Source organism: Bos indicus, chromosome 24 (genome assembly GCF_029378745.1).
Source record: "Bos indicus isolate NIAB-ARS_2022 breed Sahiwal x Tharparkar chromosome 24, NIAB-ARS_B.indTharparkar_mat_pri_1.0, whole genome shotgun sequence".
In the NCBI taxonomy this organism is placed as follows: Eukaryota; Metazoa; Chordata; class Mammalia; order Artiodactyla; family Bovidae; genus Bos; species Bos indicus.
In genome coordinates, this window is record NC_091783.1 from 49,877,974 (window position 1) to 49,894,439 (window position 16,466).

A 16,466-nucleotide genomic window follows, 5' to 3' on the forward strand; every position below is an offset into this window, starting at 1 on the left:
CCAGGGGTGGGGCTGTGACCACTCAGGGTCAGCTTATGACTTGCTGCCCTGGGGAGAGGCCTGCACTGGTGTCCTAATGCAACAGGGGTTTGCCCCACATTGAGAGCTTTAGGTTCTTGGAAAGTGGAGATCATCTACGCAAAACCTGAAGTGCTGTATTAACATGGATTGGCAGTTATGTTTCTAAGTGGACAGCCCGCTGGAAACCCCCCGGTAGCCAGGCCGGAGGAGAGGGAGCAGGGGGGATGGGAAGTCAGACACACCGACTGCCTGTCCTAGAGGGTCCCCACCACGGCAGGCTCAATCGCACCCACGCTGATAGACTCCCTACTGTCTTCCCTGTCATTCCACATCCAGAGCCTGGCCTCTCTCTGGAGCTGAGCCTGGGGCCATACTGCTCCAGAATAAAGACCCAGGTGGCTCAGAATTCCTCCAGGGACCAAGGGCAGACCCCAGAACATGCTCTCAGAAAGTTCAGTTTCAGGATTTCTGCAGAGAGATCCCATACCCTCCCCTCCCTACTTCTGCCTTCTTTACTGAATTCTGGCAGAAACAAGGCCATTCTTCTTAAGCAGAGATGCTCATGCACATTCCAGGGCTCTGAGCCAAACCTGTGGTTCTAACTCTTGCTCAGTCATTATTTTTAAGGAGAGATATACCCTTTCTGAGCCTACCTGGTGGCTCAGAGGGTAAAGAGTCTGCCTGCAATGCAGGAGATCAGGTTGGATCCCTGGGTCGGGAAGATCCCCTGGAGAAGGGGATGGCCACCCTCTCCAGTATTCTTGCCTAGGAAATTCCATGGACAGAGAAGCCTGGGTGGTTACAGTCCATGGGGTTTCAAAGAGTCCTTGCCTGGGAGATTTCATGGACAGAGGAGCCTGGGTGGTTACAGGCCATGGGGTTGCAAAGAGTTGGACACGACTGAGCAATTAAATCACCACCACCACCATACCCACTTTCTCTGGTGTCAACACAAGCAGAAGTCTGAAAGCCAAGATTCTGAAGTTATCTGGCAGCCCTGGGGTGGGGAGCCTGCAGAATGAGCCAGCAGGGCCAGCCAAGCGGCCAGGAACTTCCAGGTCAGGCCTGGTTTGATGTCTGTGAGTTTTTCATCTATTTGATTCGTGCGTGCCTGTCAGGGCAGCTTCTCTCTTAATTGAATGAGTCATTTATAAACCTAATCCTTTCATTCTCCATTCTGCATCTAATCCACCTGAGAGATTTAAATCCATCAGCAAGATTTACCTCCCCAATTCCTGCTCAAGAAAAAGCCTAGGAATTTACCAGCAACACAGATCAGCGTCTGTATCATGCTTGATTAGAAAGGGGGTCGGATGGGGTAGGATGGGGGCGGGGCTGAGGATGCAGGGAGCAGGTCAAACCCCACAATGGACAATTAGGGCCTGAAAACAGACGCAAGGCCTTCCACAAACCCACTATGAGGTCAGCTAATGATGTGATCCTTGCAGGATGGCCTCGAGTCCCATCAGAAGTGGTCCTTACAGCAAGTGGCGCTTACCTCTGCATCACTGCTAACGGCAGTGGACTCTATTCCTACAGCACCAACCCATCTGTACTCAACCTGGCACTTACTAAAAATACCACCGGTGGTATTTTCATTTTTCATCTATGTTATATCTGGTCCTACTGAACTAGATTACACATCCCTCAAATTTACAGTCTAGTCAATCTGTGAATTTCTCTTTTGCTTGAATTTCCCTCATTTAATAAACGTTCAACACGTACAATGAGTCTGACACCAGCACAACGCTGAGCGCTGCACAGGTGCCCGGTAGGTCCATAGATGGAGCCATACATCTGGAGACACTAAGGTTTCAAGAAATATCTTTTCAAGACCCAAGATGTGGATGATAACTTAGATTGAGACGAAGGTACCTACGAAAGAAGGGTGACTGACTGCAAACTGGCCCTGCCCCTGACCCAATGGGGTTAAACTCAAGCCCACACTGGATTCCAGGTACAAAAGGCCATCGATTTTCTCAGATTTGACTTTTGCCTACACAGTCGACCCTTGAACCATCCTGGGTTTGTACTGCATGAGTCTTAATTTTGCGTGCTTTTCAATGGTAAATTCTTAGCAGGACATAATCGGTGATTGGTTGACTCCTCAGAGGTAGAACCACGGCTGACTAGAGTCACAGGTGAATTTGCAACTGTGCAGAGGGTCACCTGTATTTATACTCTAATCACACCCTGGTTCTCTTTGCAAGGGGGGGACAATGATACAGGTCTCCACTGGCTTCACTAGTGGAAATTCTCTGCCCTGGGGTTACTTGGGAAGTGGACTCCTGTCCGACTGGGGTGATGTGGGCACTGGCAGAGAAGACTCAATAGGTCACCAACACGAGATGAAGCGCTTCCCTGACACCCAGGCCCAGCACGACCCTGCGGGGTCACACCCGGCCCATGTGCCCTGGCAGGAGTGAGCAGGGTCATTTTGAGGCCAGCACCCTGGGAGCGTGCCCCTGCAGGCTTGCAGCCCCTTCACGCACCGGGACTCTCTTGCCGTCCTGCTGTTCTTTCTTCTCCAGCTGCACCTGCAGCTTCTTCCTCTCCTGCTCCAGCTCCCGCACCCTCTTCTGCAGCTTCAGGAAGACGGTCATGTCCATGGCTGCCTTCTCCAGGCCAATTTCCTTCCGGGGAAGACAGGAAGCAGGAAGAGAAGGTTTTAATAGCACGGATGCCTTAGGCAACACACATGTCCCTCATGTCAGCTGTCTGTCCTCCGTCTCCCTCCTAGACATCACCAATCCAGACTTCTGAGACAAAGCCAACACCACCCTCGTGGCATCCTCACATTAAAGCTGGTGCTCCAGGCTCACTCTCTGCCTGGATAACATCTGTGTCTCAGTCACCTGTATTGCTCCCGTGTGAGACACTTAAGATGACCGATCATACACTCCAGGAACAGATGGATAAAGACGCAGCCACTTTATTTGGAAGTTAAAAGAGCTCATTTCTAGACAATGGTCTCGAACCAGGGACACTGTAAAACCCAGGATGCAATGCGTTCTGATACAGGATCAGTGTGGTTGCTAATGACTATAAATGGGCTGTCAAACACCACGCGACTGCACCTCGAAACAAAACCATCACTTGTCCTGCCGGGCAACCCACTTATCCAACAGGCTCCACACCACCAATTCCCAGTAGGGTTCTTCCTTAAGATTCATGCCTGGGTTTGTCCTCAAGAGTTTGTCAAATGTGGGGGTGACAAACGGATATCTGCACAAGCATATCCACGTGGATTTTAGGGGGGGGGAATGGAAACATGTATACCTATGGCTGAGTCCCCTGGCTGTTAAGCTGGAACTATCACAACACTGTTTGTTAATTGGCTATACCCCAATACAAAATGAAAAGTTTTTTTTAGAAAGTATACGTGTGTACATATGGGACAACAAAACTTGGTTCATCACACTTAATGAATGCTTTGTGCTTATCCAGCACTGGGTGTACTGCTTGGCCAGTCCCAAGACCTAGCCTCAGCTTCCTTAAAGGACATAAATCCACTGATGGAAGTGCTTATGTCTGCATGTAAACTTGTCACACAAAGAAACACTTGGGTGGTGCATCTGGCGTTCAGGCTGACCAAAGCCTCTGAAAAAGGAGGAGATTGCAAAGCAAAATGAAGGGACTTAAGCCAGCATCTTCCATCAACTGATTACTGTCTAGCTTTTCATCAGACAAGCTTCATGCAGGCAGGGACCTCCTCTGGGTCAGTCCCTACTGTTTCTCTAGTGTTTGGCACAGGGACGTCTCAAAGTACATTTGTTTTTTTGTTTTTCATTTGTCACGTTTGTTTTCATCTCTTCCACATCTATCTCCACGTCCTACATAAAGTTTTACATGCTTGTCATTTTCTGCTTTTCAAATGCCAGAGGAAAAATCATGTGTCTACGTACCTTTGATAAAATTACACACAGACTATAAAGACCATCGAGTGATTCTAAGAGGCCATTACTGACAAAGATACAGTCATTCCGCAAATATCTATAGTTTGAAATATTTGTTGCTGTTCTCAGAGTTTTATCCAGCTGCTAAGTCAGGAAGGAACATTTTCTTGTATATCTGTTGATATGACTATGTGCACCGTGACAGTAAGTGGGGATGCTAATTTACATGTTTTAATAACTTAGCTCCTCCAGCTATTTCACCTCTCTGCAGTAGGTCCTCAGTTTTGCAAGAGGAATCAGGGATCTTCCTTTATGTAGAGTGGGAACAATAACTTGTTGCCTTGCGCAGTAAATAACAACTCCAGAGAGCTGATAAGAGAGTCAAGAAGTCCACCACAGTCCGAGCGGCCCTTCTGTCAGAAATGAGCCGTAGGCACTGTGGTTGCCAGCCTTGGGGGCTCCACGCAGGGCACCAACCCCGCCCTGCCCCAGGGCGCAGAGACCAGCCGAGAGCCTGCCTTCCTCACCTCCACCTGCTGGAGGGTGTCCTCTGTGTCTCCCACCTCAGACGTGGAGATGGACGGGTAATTGGAGTCAGATTCTAAGCTGCTTTGGTTTGACGGGTTCCTCCGGTGGCCTGGGGTTTGCTGTTCAGGGAGAGAAATGTGAAAACTCAAAATGAACTAATGTTAATAAGAGCTATCATTTTCCAAGTAACGGCAGACCCTAGAGTAGACTTCCGCCTCACTTGTCAACAAGAATAGGTACCACTGATTCTTGGAATGATGGCTAAATAGAGCTGTTCCAATAAGAAATTTCACCTACAGTTCTTCCATCCAGCCAGCCAAGCAACAGAGTGACACCTCGAGGAGAACACAGCCCCACAGCGGGACTGCGTTCCCTCAGTGCAAACTCCCAACTCTTGGGCAGATTTTTTCTGAAACGACCCTTAACCCCATCGCCCTGAAGTGCACACAGTCCTGTTGTCAGCCTCCCTCTTGAGGAGAAGGCTTCAGTCCAGCCCGTCGCGGCCCATGCTTCAACCTGCGTGCCACTGATCTTGGTTTTTCAAAATAGTAAGCATATTAGAAATAGAGCTTACCATTTATACTGTTCACTTAAAAATAACTTTTTCCCCCTTTGCATCTGATTTGCCTTTGAGAGTCAAAGTGATCTTGGTGGGAAAATTTTAGATCTCTATATATGTTCCTATTCAGCTTCTCTTCCTGGTTTCTATGCAATTAACTTAGTCTTGTTTGTGCATTTCGAGAGGGAACAGTTACATGGGATAAAAAAGAATGGCAAATCTTGAAATATGAAAATGCGCCTATGTATTCACATGCGCGTTGAGGATTAGGACAAACCATCAGGTTCTTGAGGGCCTGCCCGCAGTGTGCGCTTCCCACACCCTTCCCGCTCTCACACAGGGGCTTTTCCAGAACAGAAATAAGAAAGGGGATACATTCATGCAGGCAGAATTTCCCTTCAAGTCCTGAAATCTTCATAAGCCCCCAAAGCTGGAAAAGCAGCTGCCCTTGGGAACGACTCATCACCCAGCCGCTTGCTTGTGTGAGAACCACCCACGGGTGGGGTGAGGACTCTGGGGTGGGGTGGGGGGCGGGTAGCGGGGACACCGATCCAGGGCACTGCCATGCAGAGAGCCGTGCTGGGTGAGGAAAAGGGCACAGAGCCGGTGGGTGGGCATCGGGACTGCCCTCCTTGCCTTTAGGATGGTCATCTCATCCCGAAGGTTGTCGTATCTCTGCTCCAGCCGGGAATACTCCTTCACGAGGTTCTGATAACGGGAGCGCTCCTCCTCCAGCTCCTTCTTCATCATGAGGTTTTCCTTGACAGAGTTCTGGGCAAACTCATCTGGAAAGCAAGCGCCCGCAGCCACAGCGCTGCGTCAGTGTGGCTGTCCCTCACGTCCGCTCATTCGGAGACAAGTGACTAACCGCCAGTTAAAAGGCCGCCCACAACAAGCTCATGACACAGATACTAGGCGAGTCTATTCAACGACCTCCCCGACAGCAGAGCCCAGGGCAGCGTGGACCCGGCTCCAGTCCAGAAGGGAAGAAGGCCCCTCTCACCCCCAGGGGCCAGGGAGAGAAGCCGCCTCGCACACCACATCTCCCTCGGTTACTGCGCCTGCCCCTCCCTCGAGACAGCGGTCACAGCAACGGAGGACCCAGCGCGCCTCCCTATTCCTGGCCGCTCAGGTGCCTGGTGTGCAGAGGGATTAAAGGAGGCTCCAGGAGACCAGGCCGCAGGTTATGTTAGGGGAAGGAGGGAATGTGGATGGGCTTTTCTCCCACCCACACTTGCGATTCGAATCAGTGGAAAAGAGACAATTTTTAAAGGGAAATTTAGAACTATTAAACGTTTTCAACAGGAGCCTGCTGGGCAGGTCTGTGCACTCGCATAGTCCAGTGGAGGAGCTGGGACGGGAGGGGAGCCACCTGCTGGAGGCCGCACTGAGTCACGGGAGAACTGGGGTCTGCACGCCCTGCTCCTCTTTGATCAGGCATCGTACAGGAGCTGACAGCAGCCCAGGTCGTGCATGTTCGAGAGAGGGGACCTGATCTGGCTCGCAACCCCCTCTCCAGCAAACACTGACAGGTGACCCACTGGGGAGAAGAAACCACAGCAGGTACGGTGGATGCTAAACTTGAAAATAGCAATAATGACGGTTCCTAAGGGCTCACGACAGGTCAAGCATCATCCTAAGTAGGTCACAGGCTTATGCCCATTTTGCAGATGAAGAAACTGAGGACTGCAGTCACCGAGGGACTCGCTCAAGGTCACGCTGATGCTAGCACACTGCATCGTCACTCTTGGAGCGCACGGTCTCCCCAACTCAGATCTCATGCATTATTCGTCTATTATGTGTGCGTCTCACTGCATGATACCTCCTGAAACTAAATTCGGCAGCAGGATCTTAAAAATCACCCTTCTTTTTCAGCTTCCTTTTGTTAGAACCCTTTCCCCACTGTGGCACCCAGACCAACTGCACGCCTGGTGGAAATCTCAGGGGGAAGTCAGTCTGGAAAAGAAATTCCAATCCAAAATGAAAAATCCAGCGCTTGGCACCTACCTTTAGACTGGCACAGGATCTGGTTGTTAAGCTGCTCCTTCTCATTTTTCAAGAGTGCATTTTCTTGTTCCAGGTCTGCAACTCGCTGAAAAAGAGCAGCGGGGAAAAATGTTTGCCTGTGATGCTGGGCTGAGGAAAGGCTCCTTCTGTGGGGTTTGAACTTCAGCTGGTTATGTTGAAATGTTCTTTTTTTTTTTTTTTTTTTAACTTAAGAAAACTGAATCAGCCAGAGTAGCTTTCATTTGGAGATTAAAATTGTACACTGAAAGAAAAATCCCATTAAAACAAGACAGATGAGTTCACTGCTGCTTATGGTTTTCCAATGCCCACAAAACCTCCTGAAAAGCTTACACAAAGCTCATATGCTGTGTGCAGTAACTTACAGTGATAACTGGCCTCCTTGCGTTTAGTTCCATGACTCGGTAAATTCTGAGCTCTCCAATCTGAGTCTCAGGAAAGCCTGATGCCAACAATGAAGCCCTATCTCTGATCTTTATTCCTCCTTGCCCATGTCAGTCTCCCTGGACCAGCACAGCCCAGATGCTGGGGAAGGGAAAGAGACGTGCTGTAGACTTTCAACTATGCTGTATGAACTATATTCAATGAAGCTGTTACTTTACCAAGTATGATGCAAAGTGCTAGCTGTGGCAAAAGATTTTTAGAAATGAGTGTAAGGCAGGCTGGTTTTGGTCTGAGTGACGAGCATCCCTGCAGACTGTGCTGAATGGCACCATGAACAACCTCACTCCCTTTGGTTCAAGAAATCAGTTCTGGCTATCTTTGCTACATCTTATGACCTCCTTGGGGGAGGATTCTTCCCAACCTGTGTAGGAAGAGCCTCAAAATGCCTTCCTTGGTCAGTAACAGAACATGTCATAACTGGCCTGTGCACAGAGACTTGATGGGGACCTCCTGAATCGCTGCCTGGGACACTGTAGCACAGAATCCAGGTGGAGAGACGGCCACTCAGATCCTGGAGGACCCACCTGCACGCCCTTCAAGCTCTGTTAGACCCCCGTGGCAGTAAAAGCAGGAAAGGAGGCCTCAAGGATGCTGGCTACAGGACAGAAGCCTTGGAGAAGTCGGAGTTTCAACTGGCTATGTTTCAATGCCCTTTTCCCTTCCTCCAGGCTTTAAAGGAAAACTTAAGGTACCAGGAGGTGAGTTAAGATAACTGCTGCCCCACCCTCAACATCACATAGACAGGGTCAGGAGAGACTTTCCACAAGGCTGGAGCCCAGGAGCGAGGTCCGTGGTTTTCCCCTTAGGAACTCAGAAGGCAGCATGACTCCCTTGTTGAGAATCACCACCGCCAAGTGAGTCAGGAGGAGAAGGTCACCAGGAATGGCACCGACGGGCAGGAGGAGCAGGCTGTCTGGACCAGGCCTGGATCTGGGCTCTCCCAGGCGGCCGGGGGATGGGCTGTCTATAGACAGGAGAGCAGCTGGTGCAGCAGGGTGGGAGGCCTGGCCTGGGAATCCTAGCCGGTCTGTGTGGTAGTGTTTACATGCGGTTCAGGCAGGGGGCTGAGAAAAGACAAAGTTGGGTGGGTGGAGGGAGTGAGAACCAGGCTGGAAAGACTTTTCCTCTGTTCTCAGGGTGGAGAGGCCCTGAGCAGGGCCCACCTTCTGTACACCCTCCAGCGGCTGCCTGAGCATCTCTGTGTTCCTCCTGTCAAGCTTGCTCGCCCTGCTCTCCCCTGGATAACTTCTTCTCATGGTTTAGTTCTCCACGGCCACTCTTCCAGAAGTCTTCCTGCCCTGCAGGTGTGGGTGGGGCCTGTGCTCACTGTGTGGCTCTTCCAGGGCCCACCTGTCTCTGTAGAGCCCCGCTCACCCCCAACTCCCCCTGGCAGAGGCTTGGCTTCGTTGTCACCTGCTTGGCCTGGACCAGAGGCCTCAGTGAGGACCTAGGGGCCACAAGCCATGCTGCCACGTCATCGGAACCTGGCCTGGGCCAGCATTCAGCACTGGTTGAAGGAATGAGGAGCCCTGTGGATCCAGTAAAGGAGCTCAAGCTTTCCCAATGCAAAAACCCAGATTCCATTAAAGGGTTTTTTGGTTTTAAAAATGTATTTATGATTGACTAAAACCTCTAGAATACATGAGCTTGTTTAACTGAATAATTCAATTCAGGAGGCACATACACTACTGGAAAAAAGGTTCTTCAAATTCATCTAATTTGCTGTTATTAGATGCAGTTTACCACGCAATGATCTCATGTGTGCCTTTAAATTAGCTTGGCAAATAATCAAAATAGCTTTCCCTTTTCTTGATGTACAAGTCAAACGGAAATCCACCAACAAAAGAAACCACGTGGAGTGAACCTCTACAAATAATGCCCAGGGTTCAGCTGGAGTGAGGCTCCACCTGGTGCCATGGTCAGGAGGGCAGGACTCCAGCCCCCCTTGAAGGCGCAAGACTGCAACCCCTGAGCCAGCGTCCCCAGGAGGTGGGTGTTCAGAGCAGGCTGTAAAGTAATCAGACTTCCCACAGAGCTAGACTCTGCTTCCCCTCAACAGCCCTCAGAACGTGCAGGCAGCTCAAAGAGCAGGTGATCACCTGAGACGCTTCCATGACCCCTCACCACCCTCATCCCCATCCTCTGAGCATCCTACAGGCAGGCAAGGACCTTCTGAAATGGAACGTGTCACCTGCCTGGTACAGAGGGCACGTGCCATCACCATGAGGTTGGGCCTGAAACCTCCACTTGCCTGAATGCAGCCTGAGATCATGAAGCCTCATTGCAACCACCTGCGATCTACAATCTCAGCCAAAACTCTGGTTGGGGAGGGTCACACTTATAAGCATGTACCCACTAAAAATTTCTGTTGTGCATAAGCCTCATTTTTTTCCTCCATCTCCCTCGCTGATTCCAGAAGGTAGGCCTCTGATGAACTCAGCTTTGTTATTCTAAACCATTCATCAAAGTGGCACTGGGGAGTTTTGCTTTTCTTCCTGGTAGGAGCAGTTCTGGAAGTGGGCCCATGCCTCCTGCTCCACATCCCAGGAGGGCAGAGAGTGCTTCCCCAATCACATCTCCCCACGTGCTGGCCACCCCCAGTCTCCCCAGCCAACTAGCAGACGGAGAGTTGCTGGCAACGTGAGGGTGACAAGCGTCTGCAGCCAAGTGGCTTTCCTTTTGTTGGCAGGGATGCATGCTGCAGTGAGAGACACTTAGCAACACAGAATTGAGCAGGTGTGCTCTCCTCAGCATGAGAAATAATGAAGCAGCATGCTCACCAGGTTTGGGGCCTCATTAAGCATCAAGCAGCAGTTCCTTTTCTTTCTTCTTCTTCTTTTTTTTTTTTCTTTTTTTTTTGTGGAGGGGGTCTTTTAACTCTTTCCAGGAAATATTACTAGGAGTGTTCTTACCTCTAACAGGTTTTTTGGGACAGATCATGGGAACCAACATTGATATAAATCCTGTTACCATGAGGCTAATTTAGCCCCTGGTAAATTAAATGAAACACATGCCTTAGCTCAGTAACTGCCTTTACTAGTTAAAATCTTTGGGGATACAAATGTAGCTCTGGTTTTTGGTTTTGTTTTGTCTTTCCTTATTTTTTCAAAAGTCAAAGCTATGGCTTTTCCAGTAGTCATGTATGGATGTAAGAGCTGGACCATAAAGAAGGCTGAGTGCCAAAGAATTGATGTTATCAAACCGTGGTGCTGGAGAAGACTCTTGAGAGTCCCTTGGACTGCAAGGAGTCAAATCAGTCAATCCTAAAGAAAATCAACCCTAAAGATTTATTGGAAGGCCTGATGCTGAAGCTCCAATACTTTGGCCACCTAATGCAAAGAGCCAACTCGTTGGAAAAGACCCTGATGCTGGGAGGGATTGAGGTCAGGAGGAGAAGGGAGCGAAAGACGTTGAGATGGTTGGATGATATCACCGACTCAATGGACATGAATTTGAGCAAACTCCAGGAGATAGTGAAGGACAGGGAAGCCTGTGTGCTGCAGTCCATGGGGTCTCAAAGAGTCAGACACGACTTAGCAACTGAACAACAATACATTTTTTCAAATTGGACATTTGCACTGTTGCTGCTGCTGCTAACAGAGAAGGCAATGGCAACCCACTCCAGTACATCTGCACTGCAAAAAGAGCCAAATGCAAGTTTTCTGGTAGAAAACCATGGGACAAGTGGATTGGAGGATGCTCTTCTGCCCCCGGAATCTGTGTCCTCTGTCCTCCTGGCTGTGTTCCTACCATCTCACACGAAGGTCCACAGCACGAAGGTGGCCCACAGCAGGGATAACACTTCTAATTCTGCAAAGTTCTGGAGGGGCTGCTGGCCTACTCACCGAGAAGAAGGTAAATGGACCTGAGCAGAGAGGAGGAGGAGGCAGAAAGTGCACAAGGGGCCGTGCAGAAGCACAGCGTGAGCTCACCTGGGACTCGCGCTTGCGCTGGGCTCCTACACAGAGAAAGGAGGCCAAGGGTGGGCTCTCGCACTGCCACAGGGAGGGGGAGTGACTGTCCCATCCTTACAAGAGCCCCAGAGAGGGGCTCGGCAGAGCGCGGACCCCTGGCCCAGCATCACAGGTGCGCCTCTGCCACTCAGCACCCACTGTGCCAAGACGTGGGACCAGGAGCGAGGGTGGGGTCCAGGGATACTAAGGCGGAGCCGCTGCCCCCCACCCAGTCTCAGGCTGGCGGAGGGAACAGGAGCTAACAGTCACTGGGCTCGCACTAGGTCACAGGCGTCATTATCAGCTTCCTTAATACCCGTGAGGTGGGTGCCATCGTCATCGGCTTTTAAGGAAACCAAGGCACAGAAAAGTTAGCGAGCTGGCTGAAGGTCACACAGCCAGACGGGGGTACCGCAGGCTGTGATGCTGAGCCAACCGGGTCCCAGTTCTTTGGGCCTAGGCCACGTGCATCCCAACAGGTCAGGGGCTGACATCTGAAGGACAGTGATGGCCACAGCCTGGAGCAGGCCCCAGAGACCTGGTTCCGACAGCAGAGCTTCAGGAAGGAGTTTGGGGCGGCAGGGACCGACGGCCTCAGACAGACTCGCTCACCTCTCTGGAGGGTTCACAGCCAGTGCTGCCTTCAAGGTCAGAAGATCCTTCCTCTTCTGACCTCACCACCTTTCTCCTTGCTTTCTCCATCTCAGCCTGATGGCCTCCAGATGGGGCCTTGATCCCACCTAACCTGCTCCCATCTCGGGGCCAGTGGATGTACCATATCACCTGCTCCCCAGAAGTCCTCACGGCTCACTCCTCGCCTCACTCGGGTGTCTTTTCAGAGGGCGTCTCTGGCCATCATGAATGAAACAACCTCCCTTGCCCACCTGGCTCCCTCTGGATCCCTGTCCTCTGCTTTATTTCTCTTTACAGCCCACGTGGGATAATTTGTGTCTGATTCCTGTCTGTGCATTCTCCAATAACCCCCAAATATTTAAGCACCATAAAAATGAGAAGGACTTTTAAAATCGCTTACTTTTGCCCCAGGGTACGGAACAGGGCCTAACAGATACACTCACTAAATAACAAGAGGATGAATGAAGGGCTGTGAGCGCTGAGAAAGGCTGCAGTGAGATGATATCCTTCCATGAAGCAGCGTGGCATCCTCTTAGAAACCATCAGCCTCTCTGGAAGCATACCGATAGCACAGTTCTGAGTCTTAATGAGCCAAAGAAGTCCTGCACCTTTTGCGGGAAGACCCGAAACACTCCACTGTGAGAACCCTACCTCCTGCAAAGGCAGATCTATTTACTTGTATTTGGAAAACCCCAAAGCCTTTACATGGGAACTACCCAAGGTCAATACCAGCTGGTGGTGTGGTGACTGATGACACGATACAACCCAGAACCCCACTGCACCAGCCTGAATACTCAAGGCCTGGGGGCTCACAAATATCAGGGCCCCTTGCTCAGAGCCAGGGATCTGGCTGTGGGCTGCTCGTCACCCACCCACAACCCTGCACCAAGCCAGGTCGTGCTGGCCTCACTGCGGAGCAGATTCTGGACAATGAGCCGTGGCCTCTGTGTCAACGGCAGGCCTGGGAGTCATGTTTCCTTCATCAAGGACACGAAACAGCACAGCTGCACATGTCAGTCAGCATAGGGATCACTGACGGCTTTAAGAACAAACAAAACACACGTCCCACAGGCTAAAAGGAAAGAAGCTGCACGCTGAGATGCAGACCACTCTGGGGAGAGGCCAGGACAACAGGTCCTTTTAATAGAACAGCTGTCAACTAACACCTATGGCTGGATGGGGCGGCAGGAATGCCCAGGCTCTGCACTGAATTCCTGCCCCCAGGGGGTCCTGGCCTCCCACAGCCCAAGGCAGCCTGGCTATGTGGGCTGATGATGAGAATCCTGTCAGGGGTGTAGAGCCTCAAGTTTTCCAGGATGCCAGTTCCAATATAGCACTTGCTGACAGAAACATCAAATCCATTAATTAAACTTCTGCCAGCAGCCAGCTCCCTCCCTGATTTATCCGTGTCATCAATCTTGTTCAGCGAGGAGCAGGCTGGTGGATAAGCCGGAGAAGAAACCAATTGTCTGATTATGTAGTGTTTGTTAAGATTGGACAAGGGGCCTTCAATAAATATTAAACCCTGACTCAGCAGAGAAGAACCAGAGGGGGACAGAGCCAGCCTGCACCTGCCCATGCCCACAGCCGCCAGAATAAATGTCTGGAAGATGTTAGAGAAAGAGGCAAACGTGCTTCCACTTGTTCTCCTCCTGGGGCTTCCCAGGTGGCACCAGTGGTAAAGAATCAGCCAGCCCACGCAGGAGACATAAGAGACGCTAGTTCGATCCCTGGGTCAGAAAGATCCCCTGGAGGAGGGCATGGCAACCCACTGCAGTATTCTTGCCTGGAGAATCTCATGGACAGAGAAGCCTGGCGGGTTACAATGCATACGGTTGCACAGAGCTGGACAGGACTGAAGCGACTCAGCACGCCTGCAAGCATGTTCTCCTCCTGGAGAAAGGCGGACTTCACACTTTATGTGCCCAGTTTAGGATATGCTTGTGTTTGGAGTCGGGAAGGTGCTTTTCTTGTTCTGCCTCTGTGCCTGCTATTCCTTTTCAATGTCCTTGAATTTCTTTTTCCTTGCCAGGACCAAGATCTTATTGTATTTAAGACCCAGGTCAAGACTTCAATAAAAACATTTTTTTCAAATGCGAGTAGGAGGGAGCCCATTTCCTTATTTGGCTTTATGGAGGAAGACCGGGATATTATCAACCCTTAGGCTCCTTTGGATGGAGATGTGGATATTTTAAAAGTGCTCTGAGTCCCTAATCCCATTGTCCCAGGAGAAGCAGGGAAGGAGCCTGGGGAGTCAATGAGTCAAGTGCTCTCCATGGAGGCGAAGACAGGAGACCCTGGTTTTGTGATCTGCTGGGTTAACACCATCTTGTGTGACTGGCACCCACATGCAGAGAACCCGCTTTTCTTTTTCTCCTAGGATCACCAGTCTCAAGCCTCAAACTTGGTCTCTTTTCTCTGGCTTTGGATTTTACCTTCTTGTCTTTTATTCACATACAAGGGTTACTGACTATCTGTTCTCAAGGATCCATAAACCACAGTTTGGAATTTCATGTTTTATAGGTTACAGGCTTGTGTTAATAGCTACATTTTAATAGGACTTTCCTTAAGCATGTGCTTTACCCTGAAGAATGAAGTTCATTCCGATAGGGACAGAATGAAGGGACAAAATAGGTGACTCAATAGTTTACCTCACTAGGGGATTTTAAGTAGAAAAATATGGGAAACTCCTGTAAGTTAATGATTACTCGAGAAAGCAGGCTTGCTTAAACACAAAACCAGGCAACAGAAGCACGGGACGTGCCCTCAATGACAAAACAGTGGTGGCACGAGACCCACATCCTGCCCAGGGAGCTCAGTAAGTTAATGACCTCCAAAACAGCTCTGGGCACACAAGAACAATCATTTATGGGAAGGTGACTTTTCAAAATGAAAAACCCTCAGTGCACTGAGACCTGAAAATATTTTTCTAAAGTGCTCAGACAGCCCCAGCCAGCAATGCCAAAGAAGCTGGGGCTTAACGGCTCCACGAAGACCTGTAAGACCTTGCAGAACCAACACAAAGAAGATGTTCTCTTCATCACAGGGACGGTAATGCAAAAGTAGGAAGCCAAGAAATACCTAGAGTAACAGGCCTTGGAGTACAAAATAAAGCACAGAAAAGGCCAACAGAGTTTTGCCAAGAGAACGCACTGGTCACAGCAAAAACCCTCTTTCAACAACATAAGAGATGACTCTACACATGGACATCACCAGATGGTCAATATTGAAATCAGATTGATTATATTCTTTGCACCCAAAGATGGAGAAGCTCTATACAGTCAGCAAAAGCCAGAGCAGGAGCTGACTGTGGCTTAGATCATGAACTCCTTATTGCAAAATTAAGACTTAAACTGAAGGAAGTAGGGAAAACTATTAGGCCATTTAGGTATGACCTAAATCAAATCCATCATGATTATATAGTGGAGGTGACGAATAGATTCAAAGAATTAGATCTGATAGAGTGCCTGAAGAACTATGGATGGAGGTTCGTAACATACAGGAGGCGGTGATCAAGACCATCCCCCAAGAAAAAGAAATGCAAAAAAGGCAAAATAGTGTCTGAGGAGGCCTTACAAATAGCTGAGAAAAGAAGAGAAGCTAAAGGCAAAGAGAAAAAGGAAAGGTACATTCATCTGAATGCAGAGTTCCAAAGAATAGCAAGGAGAGATAGGAAACCTTCCTAAGTGAACAATGCAAAGAAATAGAGGAAAACAACAGAATGGGAAAGACCAGAGATCTCTTCAAGAAAATTAGAGATACCAAGGGAACATTTCATACAAAGATGGGCACATTAAAGGGCAGAAATGTTATGGACCTAACAGAAGCAGAAGATATTGAGAAGAGGTGGCAAGAATACACAGAAGAACTACACAAAAAAGATCTTAATGACCTGGATAATCACAATGGTGTGATCAATCACCTAGAGCCAGACATCCTGGAATGTGAAGTCAAGTGGGCCTTAGAAAGCATCACTACGAACAAAGCTAGTGGAGGTGATGGAATTCCAGCTGAGCTATTTCAAATCCTAAAAGATGATGCTGTGAAAGTGCTGCACTCAATATGCCAGCAAATTTGGAAAACTCAGCAGTGGCCACAGGACTGGAAAGGTCAGTTTCATTACAATCCCAAAGAAGAGGAATGCCAAGGAATATTTACACTACTGCACAAGTGCACTCATTTCACACGCTGGCAAGCTCATGCTCAAAATCCTTCACAGTAGGTTTCAACAGTACGTGAACTGAGAACTTTCAGATGTTCAAGGATTTAGAGGAACCAGAGATCAAACTGCCAGAATCTGTTGGACCATAGAAAAGGCAAGAGAATTCCAGAAAAGCACCTACTTCTTCTTCATTAACTACACGAAAGCCTTTGACTATGTGGATCACAAAAAAACTTTGGAAAATT

General features: G+C 49.4%; 1 protein-coding gene across 2 annotated transcripts in view; it reads right to left on the reverse strand.

Moving 5' to 3' along the window:
- Nucleotides 1-16,466, reverse strand: part of MYO5B (myosin VB) — a 333,332-nt gene that overhangs the window by 39,191 nt on the left and 277,675 nt on the right. For both annotated transcript variants that reach the window (XM_070779031.1, XM_070779032.1), the window contains exons 23-26: nt 7,012-7,096; nt 5,641-5,789; nt 4,445-4,564; nt 2,514-2,654 (exon numbers count right to left, since the gene is read on the reverse strand). In XM_070779031.1, the coding sequence (XP_070635132.1) occupies nt 2,514-2,654; nt 4,445-4,564; nt 5,641-5,789; nt 7,012-7,096 (495 nt within the window). The remainder of the gene's footprint in view (nt 1-2,513; nt 2,655-4,444; nt 4,565-5,640; nt 5,790-7,011; nt 7,097-16,466) is intronic.